Below are 16,940 nucleotides of genomic sequence, written 5' to 3'. Positions count from 1 at the left end.
AGATGGAGTAACGGCCCTTGTCGTGTTGGCTGACCGGGACTGGAGAAATAGCTCCCAAGCCTGCTAAGCGTTGGATGGTGTCGAGCACCGCCGCCTTCTTCTCGGGAGCCTTGCAAGGCGAGACCAGGAACTTGTCCGCTGGGGTGTGAGCAACATCCAACGCGTAGCCGCGTCCTATGACCATGAGGACTCACTGGTCCGCCGTTACACCGGGCCATCTCTCGGAAATGACATCAACCGTACCCCGCCGTTGGAAACGGCGTGCCGAGGCTGCGGCGAGAGATGGGCCGACCCCCTTTCATTGCGAAGACTTGGGCGCCGTGATTGCCAGGCACCTCCTTGTCTACCGAAGCGCCTACCTCGAAAGGACTGTTGCTGCCACTGCGGAGTACGGGAGGAGGAAGACCTATACGAGCGCCCGGATGACCTTTGAGGACGCAACCTCCTGGGACCCCGAGAAAGAGAACTGGCCGAAAACGAGGACCTCGCCCAGGATCTATCCTCGGGAAGCTAGAAGGCCCTGTTTTTCCCCCCCAGGGAACTCGTTAACTCGTCCAATTCCTTGCCAAACAGCAAAGTCCCTTGAATGGTAATGCCCCGAAATGAGCCTTGGAAGAACCATCCGCCGCCCAGTTGCGCAACCACAAAAGTCGGCGTGCCGAGACAGCCGCTACCATGGACCTAACCGACGTGAGCAGCAAATCGTGCAGCGCATCCACGCCATATGCTATTGCAGCTTCCAAACGATCTGCCTGCGCTGCCTCGTCTGCGGAAAATCCGCATTGGCTTGAAGAACCTGGGCCCAGCGCAGACTGGCCCGCATGGCGAAATTCGTGCAGATGGCCTGCACTCCCAGCGCGGAAACCTCGAAATCTTCTTGAGCTGCACTTCCAGCTTCCTGTCCTGAAGGTCCTTGAGAGCTGCCGCGTCCGTGACCGGAATTGGTAGATCTCTTTGTTACCGCGGAGACCACTGAGTCCACCTTGGGGAATATGAGAAGGTCCAGCGCATCCTCCGGAAGCGGGTAAAGCTTGTCCATGGCCTTACTGACCTTCAAAACTAACTCCGGGGTGTCCCATTCCGGAACAGAATATTCGTCGAGGAGAAGAAACGGGAAAGCCACTGCCGGAGCCGAGAGACCTAACAGGACCGGATCCATGTTTGCCTCCTGACGGACTACCACCGGAGGCGCTTCTATGCCCCGCTCCTGGAGAATGGCCGGAATTAAGGGTGGCAGGTCCTCCCTGCGGAAGAGCCGGAACACCTTGGGATCATCATTTTCCACTGCTTGGGATCCCTTTCCAGCGCCTGGCTGAGCGGATTCGTCCGTCCCCTCTCCGTCGGCCCCTTTCAGGGGCTTCTCAGGGGAATCAGAGTCCACCGCAGGGGGGAATCGGAATCGGCTTCCTGTGGGACGCCACGAGGAAGCCGCGTACTTCGGGAAGGGCCCCGGGACCCCTCCGCAGCGCCCTTAGGATTGCATGACGACTTCCCTGGGGGGGGCCTTGCGGGGTCCCCCCCGGCCGCGCTTACTGCACGTACACTTTAGGACTTTGCGCAACGACAGCGCAAAATCCTCCGAAAGGGACCCCGAGGCTGAAGAATCCTCCTCTGAAAACCCCCGGGGACCAAGGGACCCCCGAGGGGACCCCCCTGTATCAACCCGCTGAGGAGAAAGCGCGGGAGGCAGGCCCGAGGCTCCTGCCGTTTCCCGCGCCATTTCACGGTCCGAGGCCAAAATGGCCGCCACTCCCGCGCTCAGCGGGAAAAAGTCTTGGGGCCGCTCTGCCGAGCCCCCCCCTGCGCGGCGGCGATCGTGCGCTGCGGGATCGAGCCCCCCGAGGCGCCCCGGATGACCGCTCTCCACCCGGGAAGCAGGCCGCACACAGAGCACCGCGGTAAAGCCGCGCGCGCGCCGAGCCGCAGGCCCGACAGGCCGAGCCACGAGGCATGCCGACGAGCCGCGGCGAAGAGCGCACCGGGAGGAAAAAATTAAATTTAGCGAAACCGGCCCCCCGGCTGCCCCCCCGGCCTCCCCCCTGCCAGCGGCGCCCCCCCCGGAGACCCCACGGAGCGGCGACGCAAAGCAGCAGAGAGCTGAAGCCAGAGAGAACCGAAAACAAAAGTAAAACAATTTTTTTTTTTTTTTTACAAAACAACGCTTGTCGCTGTCCACGGTCCTGGAGCCCTAGTCCAGCAGGGGTGAGTGAACCGGGCTCCCCGGTGTCACCCCTGACGCTGCTACTGGGAAAGCCGGGTCCTCGACCCTAGCAGCGGCCTCAACCAGGGGGGGGTAGTCCCCTCAGGACCTCACAACCCCCCTGGGAGACAGGGCGGACGGGACCTCAGGGACAATTTAGCAAAATCAAATTTAGCAAAATCAAAATCCCAATTAACAACACTAAACTGGCCTAAAACCAAGAAAAAGAAAGAACCGACCCTGACGGAGTACCAGAACCAGGGCAGGAAGGAGCTGTGACCTGACCTGCACCACCTACTGGAGACAGAGTAAGACTGAGGGGCTGTGACTGGCACAGGGGCATATATGCTCCGCCCACAAGTTTTAGTCTGTCTCCATCTACTGGTGCGGAGTCACAACCCAGGTGTCCTGGACTGATCCTGGTACGTACAGGGAATGCATATTATTCTTTTTAATATAAGGCTGTGACATAACAAAATGTGGAAGAAGTGAAGAGTCTGAATATTTTCTGAATGCATTGTGTTTATATATATTTTTAACTCATGGCACATCTACCCTTCCATTATGTATTTAAAACATACCTGTTTCTTCTTCTGGGGCTGCGTATGAAGCCATGCATGAAGCCACTTCCTTGAACCAAAAATAAATAAAAAGAATATAATAAATACAGTAATGATGAATCTTAATCAATGCTCCCAACACTGAATATCTATTGGTTTTATTTCCACTCAAATCCCTAAAAAAAGAGATTCTCACAAACAACTCATAACAATGGCTCTCAGCCCTGTTCTCAAGAGCACTTTGGCCAGTCTGTTTGTCAGGCTAACCACAGCATGAGATACCTACACACACACTGGATCAAAGAACCACGTTAATGCATACAAATTATCTCACACATATTCATTATGGGTAACCTGAAAACCAAACTGGTCACTGTGTTTCTGAGGTCTGGATTGAGAACTAATATCTTCTAAACCACAAGATCACAATTCCAGATGTTTAATTTAGTCAACAAAAATGGTGCTTTCCACATACAGAAAACCAAGGGAAAAAGGAATCTTCAATGTAGCAAGTGACATCTCTAGCAACATATTTGGAAAAAGGATAGTAACTCCAACACTTGAGTCTTAAAAGAAGTTATAATATTCAAATATGCATATGAAATTTGCATAGAACTGGTACAGAATTATATTTAATAAATTCTGGTTGATCTAAAATTGTAGTCAGTGGCAGAACTCGATGACTGCAGTTGTCTACACTAGTAAGAAGCAGCAATAGCAGCATAAAAGTAATTACAGATGGCTGAATACCTAAGGTAGAAGCCTCCTCACAGACTATGAAACCTATGGCAGCACATCATGTAATCTATTCTCTGTTCCACACTTAGGAAAATTAGTTTCTTACCTGATAATTTTCGTTCCTGTAGTACCACGGATCAGTCTAGACACCTGGGTTTTGCCTCCGCACCAGCAGATGGAGACAGAGCAAGATTTGACGGGCTCTGCCACATATAGCAGAGTGCCACCCACAGCCTCTCAGTCTTACTTAATGTCAAAGCAGAGTAAAACTAAGAACCAAATTACCTAACTATATTTCGCCCAAACATGGCCAAGTCCAAAACCCCAACTGGAACAGAACTCTCAGAACCAAAGGAATGAACGACAATATCTATGTAAATAAAACAACAAGCGGACTCTCCTTTACCTCAAATACACACAAGTACAGGCGGGTCCCTGGACTGATCCATGGTACTACAGGAACGAAAATTATCAGGTAAGAAACTAATTTTCCTTTCCCTGTACGTACCCGGATCAGTCCAGATACCTGAGATGTACCAGAGCCAACTTACCTAGGGTGGGAACTAGAGAGTCCCGCGCGGAGAACTCCCTCACCAAAACCACCAGAAGTCGAGGCTTGGACATCCAGATGGTAATGCCTTGCAAACGTATGCAACGCCTTCCAAGTAGCCACCCTGCAAATTTCCTGAGGCGACACCTGAGAGGATTCCGCCCACGAAGCAGCCTGAGATCGCGTAGAATGAGCCCGCAGGCCCAGGGGAACAGGTTTCCCACGCAGTACGTATGCAGACCCAATGGCCTCCTTGAGCCAGCGAGCTATTTTTAGTTTTTGAGGCCGCACCTCCTCTCTACGGGCCACTGCACAACACAAAGAGATGATCGGATACCCGGAAGGGATTCGTGACCTCGAGATATCGGAGCAGGACCCTGCGGACATCCAATTTCCGTAAATCCCGCGCTACGGGATCAGCCTGCTCCCCTTCTGGAAACGAAGGAAGCTCCACCGATTGATTCAAGTGGAAAGAAAACACCACCTTTGGCAGATATGAGGGAACTGTTCTCAACGAGACCCCCGAATCAGAGATCCACAAAAACGGATCCCTACACGACAGAGCCTGCAATTCCGTCACCCGCCGAGCCGAAGCTATGGCGACTAGGAACACCACTTTCAGCGTAAGATCCTTCAGTGTTGCCCATTTGATAGGCTCAAAAGGCGGCGAGCATAACGCCGAAAGTACCCAATTAAGATTCCAAGATGGACAAGGATGCCGAAACGGAGGACGTAAATGCTTAGCCCCCCGCAAAAAACATGCCACGTCCGGATGTAATGCCAAAGACACTCCGTGAACCTTACCTCTGAGGCAACCTAGAGCCGCCACCTGAACCCGAAGGGTACTACAAGAGTGACCTTTAGAAAGACCTGCCTGTAAGAAAGCTAGAATATCGGAGACCGAAGCTCTCGTGGGATCCACTACACGATCTCCACACCAGTCCTCAAACATCGTCCAGACCCGAACGTAAGCTAAGGACGTAGACTGCTTCCTAGATCTCAGTGACGTGGTCACCACCGCATCCAAATATCCTTTATTCTTCAAGCGTTGCCTCTCAAAAACCATGCCGCGAGACAGAAGTGATCCGCGTCCTCCAAACAGACGGGACCTTGATGAAGAAGAGCCGCGGACTCCCGAAATCAAAGGGGCAACTCAACTGCCAAATTGAGGAGATCCGCAAACTACGGACGCCGCAGCCACTCCGGCGCCACCAAAATCACAACCGTCGGATGAAGTTCTATGCGCCGAAGTACCTTGCCTATCAGGCGCCAAGGAGGGAACAGGTACAGCAATACGTTTGTGGGCCAGGGAAGCACTAGTGCATCGACCCCTTCAGCCCCTCTCTCTCTCCGCCGGCTGTAGAACCGTGGAGCCTTCGCATTCTGGAAGGTGGCCATCAGGTCCATGTGTGGCTTGCCCCACCGCTCGCAGATGAGTTGAAACACCTCCTCGGCTAGTTCCCATTCTCCGGGATCTAGATGATGCCAACTGAGGAAATCTGCCTGAACATTGTCTACTCCGGTGATATGAGACGCCGCAATGTTGCTGAGATTCCGTTCCGCCCAGCTCATCAATTGCTGCACCTCCGCCGCAACGAGCCGACTCCCGATCCCTCCCTGAGGATTGATGTATGCTACTGTAGTTGCATTGTCTGACAAGACTCTGACTGCCTTTCCCCGAAGAATCGGAAGAAAAGATTGGAGAGCCAGAGCTACCGCCCTGGTCTCCAAGAGATTGATGGACCACTGAGATTGTGCCCTGGACCACTGTCCCTGCACCGACCGTCCCAGACAGACCGCTCCCCAGCCAGAGAGACTGGCGTCCGTGGTGACTACCGTCCAGTCGGGCATGACCAGGGACACTCCACACGTCAGATGATCCGATACCAGCCACCAGTGGAGACTGGCTCTTGCCTGATCCGTGAGCAGAAGCAGTAGATGGGATTGCTCCGACACAGGCCTACAGCGGGACAGTAATGCGGATTGCAAAGGACGCAGATGAGCGAACGCCCAGGGAACCAAAGCTAGCGTGGATGCCATGGAACCCAAGACCTTCAGATAATCCCACACCTGAGGCATCTGTAGGGACAAGAGGTGCCTCACCTGACCTTGCAGCTTGACCACTCGTTCCTTGGTGAGAAATACCTTGCCCTGTCTCGTGTCGAACAGTGCTCCCAGAAACTCCAGGGACTGAGTCGGCGTCAAACGACTCTTGGCAAGGTTGACCACCCATCCGAGAGATCGCAAGAGCTGAAGGACTCTGGTGGCCGCTGTCTGACAATGCAGCTCGGACTTCACCCGAATCAGCCAATCGTTCAAGTAGGGATGCACCAGGAAACCCTCTCTCCGAAGCTGTGCTGCCACCACTACCATCACCTTGGTGAATGTGAGAGGAGCTGTGGCGAGGCCGAAAGGTAGAGTTCGGAACTGATAGTGCTTGCCCAGAATACAGAACCTGAGGAACCTCTGGTAAAACGGTTGGATGCCTATATGGAGATATGCTTCCGTGAGATCCAGAGAGGCCAGGAACTCGCCTGGTTGAACCGAGGCGACTACCAGTCCCAATCGTCTCCATTTTGAAGCGCGGTATCCGAAGGCACCGGTTGACACTCTTCAAGTCCAATATTGGTCTGAATGTCCCTTCTTTTTTGGGGACTATGAAGTAAATAGAGTATCTGCCCTGGCGCTGTTGCTCGGGAGGAACCGAAATTATCACCCCCAAGTCCTGCAGATGTTGCAGCGTTCCCTGCACCGCCACTCGCTTCTCCCGGTAATCGCAGGGCGAGACGAGGAACTTGTCTGTGGGAGTCTGTACAAAATCTAAAGCGTAACCTTGACTTATCACGGTGAGGACCCATTGGTCCGACGTTATTTTGGTCCATTCCTCGAAGAACAGTCCCAATCTGGCTCCCATGTTCGGTACCGGGAGAGGAACGTGCCGAGAGGAATGGACCGGACGAATTTCATTGCGAACTCTTAGACCCCGTCCCCGCTGGAGGGCCACTTTGTTTCCCGAATCTTCTGCCACGAAAGGACTGAGACCAAGACAGCTGACGGGATGAGCTTGGACAGTAAGACGACCCAGAAGACCTCACTGGACGAGACTTCCTGTTTCCCCGAAACCGAGACCTTTTGGAAAACAAACCCCGCGGCCGAGGCCTGTCCTCCGGAAGTTTATAAGCCTTGTTCTCTCCGAGGGATTGCATCATATCGTCCAACTCCTTGCCAAACAATAACTTCCCTTTGAACGGAAGTGAGCCGAGGTGAGCCTTGGAAGAACCATCCGCCGCCCAATAGCGAAGCCAAAGGAGACGGTGCGCGGAGACCACGGATCTGGCTGACGCGCGTAAAAGGTCATACAGCACGTCTGCGCTGTAAGCGATCACCGCCTCCAGGCGACCCGCTTGCGTCGCTTATCCTTAGGCGGGTCAGAGTCCCTCCGGGACCTATACCTTCTCTGGCGCTTCTGGGTCTTCGGTTGCAGCTCCAGACCCCCCCAGAGACAGCTTCTTCCCTGCCTTCTTAGCTTTAAATACTTTGTGCATTAGTAGCACAAAGTCCGAAGAAAAAGAGGACTCTGAAGAAGAGGAATCCTCCCCCGGGCTATTCCTGCAAAGGAGAGGCAGCTCCCCCCGGGGGCCCCCCCCCCCCGACAGCAGCTGCTGTGGGGAGAGCGCGGGAGGCAGTGGCCCGTCCCCCCATGCCGACCGCGTGGCTTCCCTAAGGGAGCTTAAAATGGCCACCGTTCCCGCACTGAGCGGGAACGGCTCCTCACTTGCACCGGCGCACGACGGCGACCGCAGCACCCGAACCCAGCCCCCCCGACCGGAATCGGACGGCCCAGTACACAAGCCGAACATAGCCCATCGCGCGAAAGACGCACGCGCGGCACAAAGACCCCCGTGGCATCATCTCCCCTTCCGCCGGCTACCGCTGAAAAAACAATTGTACAGCAAACAAACAGGAACTGCGAAAGAGGCAGCAGAGTCGGCGCGCACAAATAAAACTTTTTTTTTTCCTACTTGCCGGCCGCTGTCCCTGGTACTGGACTCCTGCTTCAGTGGGGGGTGAGTGAACCGGGCTCCCCAGTGTCACCCCTGATGCTGCTAACCAGGAAGCGCCGGGTCCTCGACCCTTAGCAGCAGCCTCGACCAGGGAGGGATGGTCCCCTCAGAACCTTCCACCCCCCTGGGAGGCTCTCTCGACGAGGGACTGTCTTCTGTTTATTTTATTTATTTATTTTTTTTACAAGAACTAACAAATACAAGACCAAGATCCTGCTGAAAATAAACTAACTACCAAAAACCTCCCCACTAGGGATCCCAGAGGCTGTGGCTCTGCACCTGTACCATCTGCTGGAGACAGAGTAAGACTGAGAGGCTGTGGGTGGCACCCTGCTATATGTGGCAGAGCCCGTCAAATCTTGCTCTGTCTCCATCTGCTGGTGCGGAGGCAAAACCCAGGTGTCTGGACTGAGCCGGGTACGTACAGGGAATAGTGATTTTATTTAATGAAATAGATACTGTAACAAGTAGCAAGTATAGGAACTTGTTCTTTTAATTCATAAAAAAGATGCCATTACTTATAAGAACAATACTTTGGTTTTTGCATACTTTTTAATAAATTAAAAATAAATCAAAACCCTCTATTTTTCGCTAGGCTGTCTCTTTATACCGGTTCCTTTCCTTTCTCCTTTCAGACATCCTATGCACTGAAGACCCTACTTCCTTTCTGTGCACCTGATAATAAACCTAATCAAGAGTTCCAGCAAACATGGTTGTTTGGAGCATTTTAATGGGAGGTGGGGCTGATAGAGTGTTACAACAGCTCCTCTTTGTCAAGGCCCTACCGATGGGAAAATTCATAATAGTGTGCTGAGGAGAGCTGTGTTCCCAACTTACTCCAAGGTTAGCCTGAAATAATCTCTGTTAGCTAAACATACCGCTGTTTGCAATAGCAGGTTAGGAAAAACATTAAAGGAACAATTTGGAGGCAGGAAAGGAGTCTGAGGTGAACAGCTATGTAGGAAGGCCAGAAAGATAATGTATTTTTATTTATTTAAAAGCATTTGATATTCCACCTTTCCCTAAAGGTTGGCCAAAGGAGAATTACATAAAGTAACAAGGCACTGAATACATAGAAACATAGAAATGACGGCAGAAGAAGACCAAACGGCCCATCTAGTCTGCCCAGCAAGCTACGCACTTTATCCATTTTTTTTCCCCTTTTTTTCTCTCCCACCTGTTACTATTGGCTTCCAGTACCCACCAGCCCTAATGCCCCTCCACCCCACCACCAATTTAGAGAGCAGCGCCGTATCTGCATCCAAGTGAACGTCCAGCTCAATTAGGGGTAGCAACCGCTGTAACAAGCAGGCCACACCCTGAATACATAAGTAAAGGATATATACAAATATGATTTGCAGATATGAGGTACACTGTAAGTAAATAGTAAGAAGCAGGGTACATTAGATAGGAATAAGGAAGTGGGCGCACTGGGCACAAATTGAATAATAAATTGGTTAGCCAGAGCTGGAGCAGGAACTGTTTGGGAGACTGAAACAGGCTAATTGGATGCAAATACCTGTGTTATGAAATATTTCAGTCCTGCCCTGCTCCACATAGCAGAATGCATCAACTGCCTCATTTCCTTATGCATGAGATTAATTATCCCTTATCTGATAAGCAATGTCGCTCGCCTGACATCAGCAACATCTAGAATGGAGTGGGGAAACAAATCTGAGAATACACGGCTGTGATAGCAAGAACGAAGGACATAAAGCCGAAAATATCTTCTTGAACTTCAATATTCACATAGCCTCATTTGCATACTTTCTGAATCACTTATTCACCTCAGCTCCATAGGAATCAATAGGGAAAGGACAAGCACTTGCACACACAAAAAACACAATCCCAAAACCATCCAACTATGCTTTAGCAAGCTGCAGGACAGGATGAAATGTTGGCATATAAGACCAGCATATGTCTTAAAGAACACAAAAGACTCAAGTCTCATCTATATTACAAACTTCAATCTTCATCTTTCCCTCGCAGCTGCTGTCCTCTATGAAGGACACAATTCCCCCTTCCACACCAGCCACCAAGGTTAGGGACACTGCCAATAGAGCCTTGTCTCTCACATACAAAGGCTCCATCACTTCATCAACAATTTGCATCCCCAGCAGTCATACCAGAATACAGTAAGTGCTGCCCTTCATCCATCCCATTCTTGCAAGCACCTTGACACCTTCTACAAAACAGCCATCACACATTTTGGCTGGCGTAGTGTCTTTCAGGCCAGCATATCCTGTAAACCTCTTGCTCTCGCTATTGAGAATAGGGATGCTCATAGGTATTCGTGGAGAGACTATACCATGTACCAACCAGTGGCAGCACCTGGAGACAGAGACGCATTTAGGACTTTGCCACCCCTAGGCACTGTTGCCTCTGCCGCATCCCCTCTTCCACCCCCCCCCCCCCAACTCCCAGGTAAGGCAGACAATATGGAGCAGGAGGTGTAAGGCACAGTCCCACAGTTTGCTGTGGCAGCTCAGGTACACATTCTGTGAAAAAAAATGGAAATATCTGCACATTGGCAAACATTTCCTTCTTTCATATTATAAAAATTAAGTAATTTTCCAATCTTGCTTGTATCTGCATAATTTATTCTTTACTGGGTGAGGAAAAAGGATCTTAAGTATCAATACAGGGCTGAGATCTCAGGGACGGGCAAAAGAGGAGAGGGTGAGAGGACCAGGGATGGTGAGAAGAAAGGAGGACTAGGAATGGGGATAGGAGGAAGGTGTATGAGAAGGAAAGAGGACTGAGGTTGGGGGAGAAGAGGTAGGAAGGACTGGGAATGGGGAAGGTAGAGGAAAGAGGGAAATCAGGAATCTGAGATGGGAGGAAAAGAGGGAGAAGGATGGAGTTTCTGGGATGGGAAAAGGGAGTAGGATATATTGGGGGGGGGGGGGGGGGGGGGTTCAGGATCTGGAGAGAAGAGAGAGGAAAGAAGGGAACTGTCCAGAATCTGGGGGACAGAATCTGAATTGTAGTGGGTGGGGGAGGGGGAAAGAGGAGGTAGATATCCCTACTGTGCTCTGGTCCTGCTCCCCCTTTTTCCACTCCTCTCTAATCTCTCTTCTGGCACACACGCACCAGCATCAATCCCTTCTTTCACTCACACTCACACACACCCCTTCCCATCCACTCCACTCAGTACTCAGCCTCTCTTCTCACCTCCATTGCTCTCTGTGATACAGGCTCACCTCCATCCCATTTTACTCCCTGCCTGCTACCTGGGAAGGGAGGAGTGGGATCAGCAGGAAGAGGGCTACTCTCTGTTGAAAATCAGCACAGCTGGAAGCCTGCTCCTTCCCCCCCCCCCCTCCCCGATTTTGCTACTCTAGGCACAAGCCTAATGTGAAAAATCCAGGCCTGCCTGGAGACCAAAAGGGACATTGCCACTTGCTCTGCTTGCCTCTTCTGTCAGACTTGCAATTTTAAATCCTTACAGAACACATGATGGCTCTCCTCTGTGCCCAGATAACACAAACAGACCTGATTCCTTTAAGGGCTGGTAAGGCACCACTGCAGCAATGGCACTAGATATAAAGCAGGCATAAAAAGGCAGGGATCGTGTGATCAGGCTCATTGCCTGAGAGGATGGCAGCCAGTGATAGAAACTCTATGATCCTCAGCCTTTGCTTGCCAGCCTTCATGCAGCTAGATCACTGGGAACAGGATTGGAATTAACAGCAGTATCCTTACTGGGTCCTCATGACAACTCTGGTAAGTTGAGCATGCTTTGTGCTTCATGTTAGAATAGGATAGGGTGCACACACCTTGTTGATTGGTCCAATAGGTGCTGCTACAGTGTGAGTGAGTCTTTCCTCTAGACTACTACTTTTCTTTGCACTTTGTGGACTCAAGTCATTTAATGAATTTGTTTATGAATATTTTTCAGACTGTCCCAGGCCCATGAGATGTCAAGGTCTAGTCAGGGATCAGAGCAGGGTACCCTGCTGGAGGTACACTGGCTGGATGAGATGGAGAGTCAAAGATGCTCTGATGCCTTCAGGTAGATCCAAAGGGGTATGAAGACCTAGGGGTTTCAGCTATGGGAGATGGATGAGATCCACGCCATCAGTATTTTCCTGAATATGATTGTCGTGGTTCATCATGGAGCCTAGGGTATCTAAGTGTCTTTTATGAGATTGTCTGTCCAGGTCTGACATGTGCTGTGCCATCTGCTGTATCCTCATCTTAATTATATATCTCCTTTGGTCACACTTTAACAGAGACTGGGCTGTCTTTCTGTTTTCTGCTGTACGCACACACTGTGGTGATGTTTCTCTTTTTGGTTAGGGTATGTTTCTGTATTACCTGCATCTAGAAGAACATGCATCTGTCTTCCCTAAGTCATGTCTATCATGTTGCTAATCTTTGTCTTTCTTGGTTATACTGGAGATCCTCTGTCTTCGGTGCATCCTGCCTTTCATTTCTTTCTTCACACTTCTTAATGTACCTGTTACTCCTTTGACTGTTAATTTCTTCCCCTTCTCTAATGCAAAGCTTATAAATGCCTCTTCAGAGGGCTGATGTCTTGCAGTTCAGACAATCAGTACATGAAGAGATCCCCCCCCCCCCACACACACACACACATTGGAGGTGTAGTTTTATGCGCTGTCTTTCTTCCTGCTTTGTAACTGGTGCTTTCTGACTCGTCTGGGAGGCATCTTTTTGTCTCTTTCAGTCACAACCAGGTATTCAGGCACCAGAGATGTACTCTTGGCAGTCACTAAGGCAAACCTTTACCCAGGGATCCACACTGGGAAGGGACAAAATAAAGTGCAAAAGGTTTCTTTTTCTTTTCCCCCTTTTAATACAAATATTTTGTTTGAACTTTTGATTTTCTTTGTGGTTTTTGGTGGGCTCACTGGCGTGTGTGTGTGTGTGCGCGTGCGTGCGCACATGCACATTGGTTGTGACTGCAGGAGTGAGTGTGTCTATGTGCGGAGCAAGTCCTGAAGGTGTGTGAAAGGGACTGCAGATGAATTGGGAGGGGAGGGGAGGAGAGGGCAAGGAGGGATATATGCAGAGATGCTTGTACAGTCACCGCCACGTTTCACAAAACAAATGCTGTGGCGAATGGAGGCCTGTCTTTAAAACCTGTGAGGAACAGCACTAAAACAAAAGTTTATTTTCCCATCCTTTGCCTAAGCCTTTTCTGGTCTTCCATTCATATGGACTGGAACAGAGTGAAAGGACAAAAAAAAAAAAAAGAAGTGTGTCAGGAGCTGGCTTCCATGCTTTTCTATGGAAGGAAAAGAAAATAAATGTATTTTTCCTCTCACAAGATTGAATAGGAGTAATACAAGGGGAAAAGGAAGTTGCTCAAATGTACTTCTGCCCTGAGTTGGAGTAAATTCATTCAAAGTAAAGGGCTTGAGAAGACAAACAAAAGCAGCAGATCCTGAGGAGAGCATAGGTGGAGCAGAGTCCAATAACGTCGAGTATCGGTGGGCCCTGAATATCCCCTTTAGAGAGTTAATATTTGGAAGAAGCTGCTATTTTGATGCTACTTGCCAAGTGGAGGTCTAAACAACTGGGGGTGAATTGATCGTTAAGGGCATAAAGATAGAAACGTATAAGCACTGAGATGTGTGCCATAAAAGAATACGTACTATTGAGGCATTCTGATTTCCGCCATCTAAGACAATTTCTTCGTGCACTCCAGGGTTGTATTCAGTATCAGGAATACAATCAGCATCGATGATATCAACTGCTATTTCAAACTGTATTAATGAAAAATCAATCATACCAGTTTAAACACCAGAACATGAAAGCCACCCAATGATATTTTGAACCATGTTGCATCATCCAATAATCTGTGCAATATCTGCATTAGAACAGTACTGAATGTTAATTTATAAAGAAAACCAGGAATTATAACAGGTTGCAAAACTATCACCACACATGAGTGCCATCTGATCCAGCCAAATCTTAATTTTATTTGCCCTGTTGATTCCTGTTCAACTCATTTTGCCAAAACCAAGCAAAAAGAAATAGGCGCTCATTCACCGACAAGGTGGGTATTGTATAAAAGGATGAATTAAAGCAGAGTTTGAAGAAGTAAAAATAAATTATGTAAGGCAATACCATTTTATTGGACTAATTTAATACATTGCCTGACTAGCTTCTGGAAGCTAACACTCCCTTCCTCAGGTCAAACCAGAATAAGCAGGTCAGAATGAAAGATGTGTTGCCTGAACATACAAGAAAAAAAACCCACATCTGAGGTCCCTCTTAGATCAAACTAAGAACAACCAATGTATATCCTGCACTTGAAAACAGCAGCCTTGTTCCATATTATTAAGTACATGGTTTACCTCCTCAAAGACAACCGATAGGAGCGGTGCTTAAATTCAGCTCAGTTCTGGTAAATGTCAGAATCACGAGTGAGCATTTTCAAACTTCCCGGATTAACTGTGTTGATCTTGCAATACACGAGGTTGGCACTTCAGACCCGTGCGTTCTGAAAGGCTCACTCGTGATTCTGCCGTTGTGCAGCGGGAAGACTACACCGCCCTCTCCTCTTATCCCTCAGAAACTGCACAATTGCAGAGGGATTCTCTGTCCTTAGAGGCGGATGGACTGCACCTAAAGGTATGATTTTGTGATGGGCTCTGGAAACTTGATGATATTTTAAAACCCAGCTTGCAATGACAATTTCTAAAAAAAACACTGGTTATCTTTTGTTTACGAAGCCTCTCAGATTTTTTGCTTGTTATGCACATTCATTTATTAGCAGAGGTTGGCTACCCCATTCATGCTTGGTGCTTGCTTTATTTGAGATGAGAAAACAGGCAAGAAATGGAAAAAAGCAAGTGGTTTAGTCAAACTGTTACTGTATGCGATAAGCTCTTGAAACTAACATGGTTGAACCTTGGCTGAGTCAGGGGTTTGGGTTATCCTTTTTATTGTGAATGATAACTAAGTACCTTGAGTTTTGCCTGTTTGATGTCTTTGACATGAAGTGTTTTATATGGGAAAATGACTTTAGTAAGGCTCAGAGAAGACACTCTGTTATGTATTGTCTTGATTTATATATATATATGATTTTCTAGATTTTTTATTTCTAAGAACTTTATTTTGATTAATTCATCTTTATGTACATTACCTTAATAGGCAAATCAAATACAGCCTTTATCTTGTTGGTTTGGTTTTACTAACGAGGCTTAAAACAAAGTTTCTCTACTTTTTTGGTTGTTGGGCCTATTAGTTTTTCCACCAGTCCAGATCAATTGGCTCCCAACCACAGGCTTAAGATCAACGAATCTATAGCTTGGAAATCTTTCAGCCTTGCATCATGCGGCTCTGAACCTTCTTTCCTATTCCCTCTCCAGATGACATATTTTCAATACTTAGCAAAAAAAACCAAAAACTAAAACGAAACAAAAAAAAACCTACTAAAAGAATATACAATCAAAATAAATTCAATAAATCCTGAAACACTGGAAATGTAGTGAAGCGCACTAATCAGGATGGGTTGTTTCACACTGGTGAGAGAACTAACAGAACAGGAATTGACAAGGCAAGACAAAATTCCCATTCTGAGGTTTTTTTCCCTTCAGTCTAACACAAAGGAAAACAAAAGTGCTACTTTACTAGGCGGGAAACAGTGCTGTTTCAAGTAGCCATCTCCTGTAAGCAGCACCTGAATATGCTCACTCGTCCAATCTGTTGCGCTTGAAAAAGGATGTGACGTGAACTCTAGAAAGCTGCTTTACCTATCTATCCCAGTGACACCCGTGCCTTCTCTGCAAAAGAAGCAGATACTGCCTAAATGGAACGTGCTCCAATGAACTCAGGAACCCCCTAGTGTACAGTCTTGTATGCTTTTGAGATACATTTAAAAATGGCAAACATTAAGGCTGGTAATCCCTTCTTAGTTTCCAGATATTACACAGACTATTGCTCTATGTAATCTAAATAACACCTAACTGCTCTCTTAATATTTAAGGAATGTACCACTTTCCTTCTATTTCTTAGATCAGGATAAGCTAAGTAAAAACAATAAAATGGTCCCTACCATAGTCCACAAACAGATGGTGGATATTGGTATCAAGGGCAAAGTTCTTACTTGGTTTTCTTTCTTTCTTTTTTTTACTACACCGAACCCAACAAGTTTGTTGGAATAAAAGTTTTTCCTAGTCTTGGGAAGTGAATTCTGGAGTTCTCCAGGGATCTATACTTTCCCTGACTTTATTTAACATTTATCATGCTCCTCTTGCCACCCTGATAGATGTATGCTGATGGTGTACAAATTTGCTGTCCTTTGGATACTGCTTGCTCTGAATCCATAGCTTGTTTGAACACTTATTTACAGGAAATCAAGCACTGGCTGGTACATCACAAGCTAAAACTATATTATAGTAAGACCAAACTTTTATGGTTAAAAAGGCCACATTTTAGTTGTTATATGCAATTTAAAAGGTTTGGGTTTTTTTGTTTTTTTTTAATAAAAATAGTCACCAATTCTAGATCAGGTCACATGCCATCTTTCCAAGCGCTAAAACTACTGAAAGTTTAATGGTTAACTGTTTAAAATGTTAAAGGGAAGGGAACTGCAGAGTGGACTGGGAGGAAGTGTCAACGTCACCTGCTGCTCAACTCACTCACTTCTGTCTCAGCAGCTAATACTGAATGGTTAAATTAACTGAACAGTAAAACTTTACTTACCGGTTAATTATTTAATATTTCAAGTCCTACTTGGGACAGATATGGAGGACAGTGTGGGAAAGGGTTGACAGATCAGTTAAGGTATGATTCTGGAGGGCACCTCCTCGGAGGGTCGGGCCCCGCCCCCCCCCAGTACTTCTCACTGTCAG

General features: G+C 48.2%; 1 protein-coding gene across 4 annotated transcripts in view; it reads right to left on the bottom strand.

Annotated features, from left to right (window-relative positions):
* Positions 1 to 16,940, bottom strand: part of BDP1 (B double prime 1, subunit of RNA polymerase III transcription initiation factor IIIB) — a 259,767-nt gene that overhangs the window by 77,275 nt on the left and 165,552 nt on the right. For 3 of the 4 annotated variants that reach the window (XM_029574553.1, XM_029574572.1, XM_029574563.1), the window contains exons 29-30: positions 13,734 to 13,844; positions 2,782 to 2,830 (exon numbers count right to left, since the gene is read on the bottom strand). In XM_029574553.1, coding sequence (XP_029430413.1) covers positions 2,782 to 2,830; positions 13,734 to 13,844 — 160 coding nt within the window. The remainder of the gene's footprint in view (positions 1 to 2,781; positions 2,831 to 13,733; positions 13,845 to 16,940) is intronic. The other variant, XM_029574582.1, reaches the window with a different exon arrangement.

Source organism: Rhinatrema bivittatum, chromosome 1 (assembly GCF_901001135.1).
Source record: "Rhinatrema bivittatum chromosome 1, aRhiBiv1.1, whole genome shotgun sequence".
Lineage (NCBI taxonomy): Eukaryota > Metazoa > Chordata > Amphibia > Gymnophiona > Rhinatrematidae > Rhinatrema > Rhinatrema bivittatum.
Note: the sequence above shows the minus strand (reverse complement) of the source record. Positions and strands in the feature narration are given on the sequence as shown.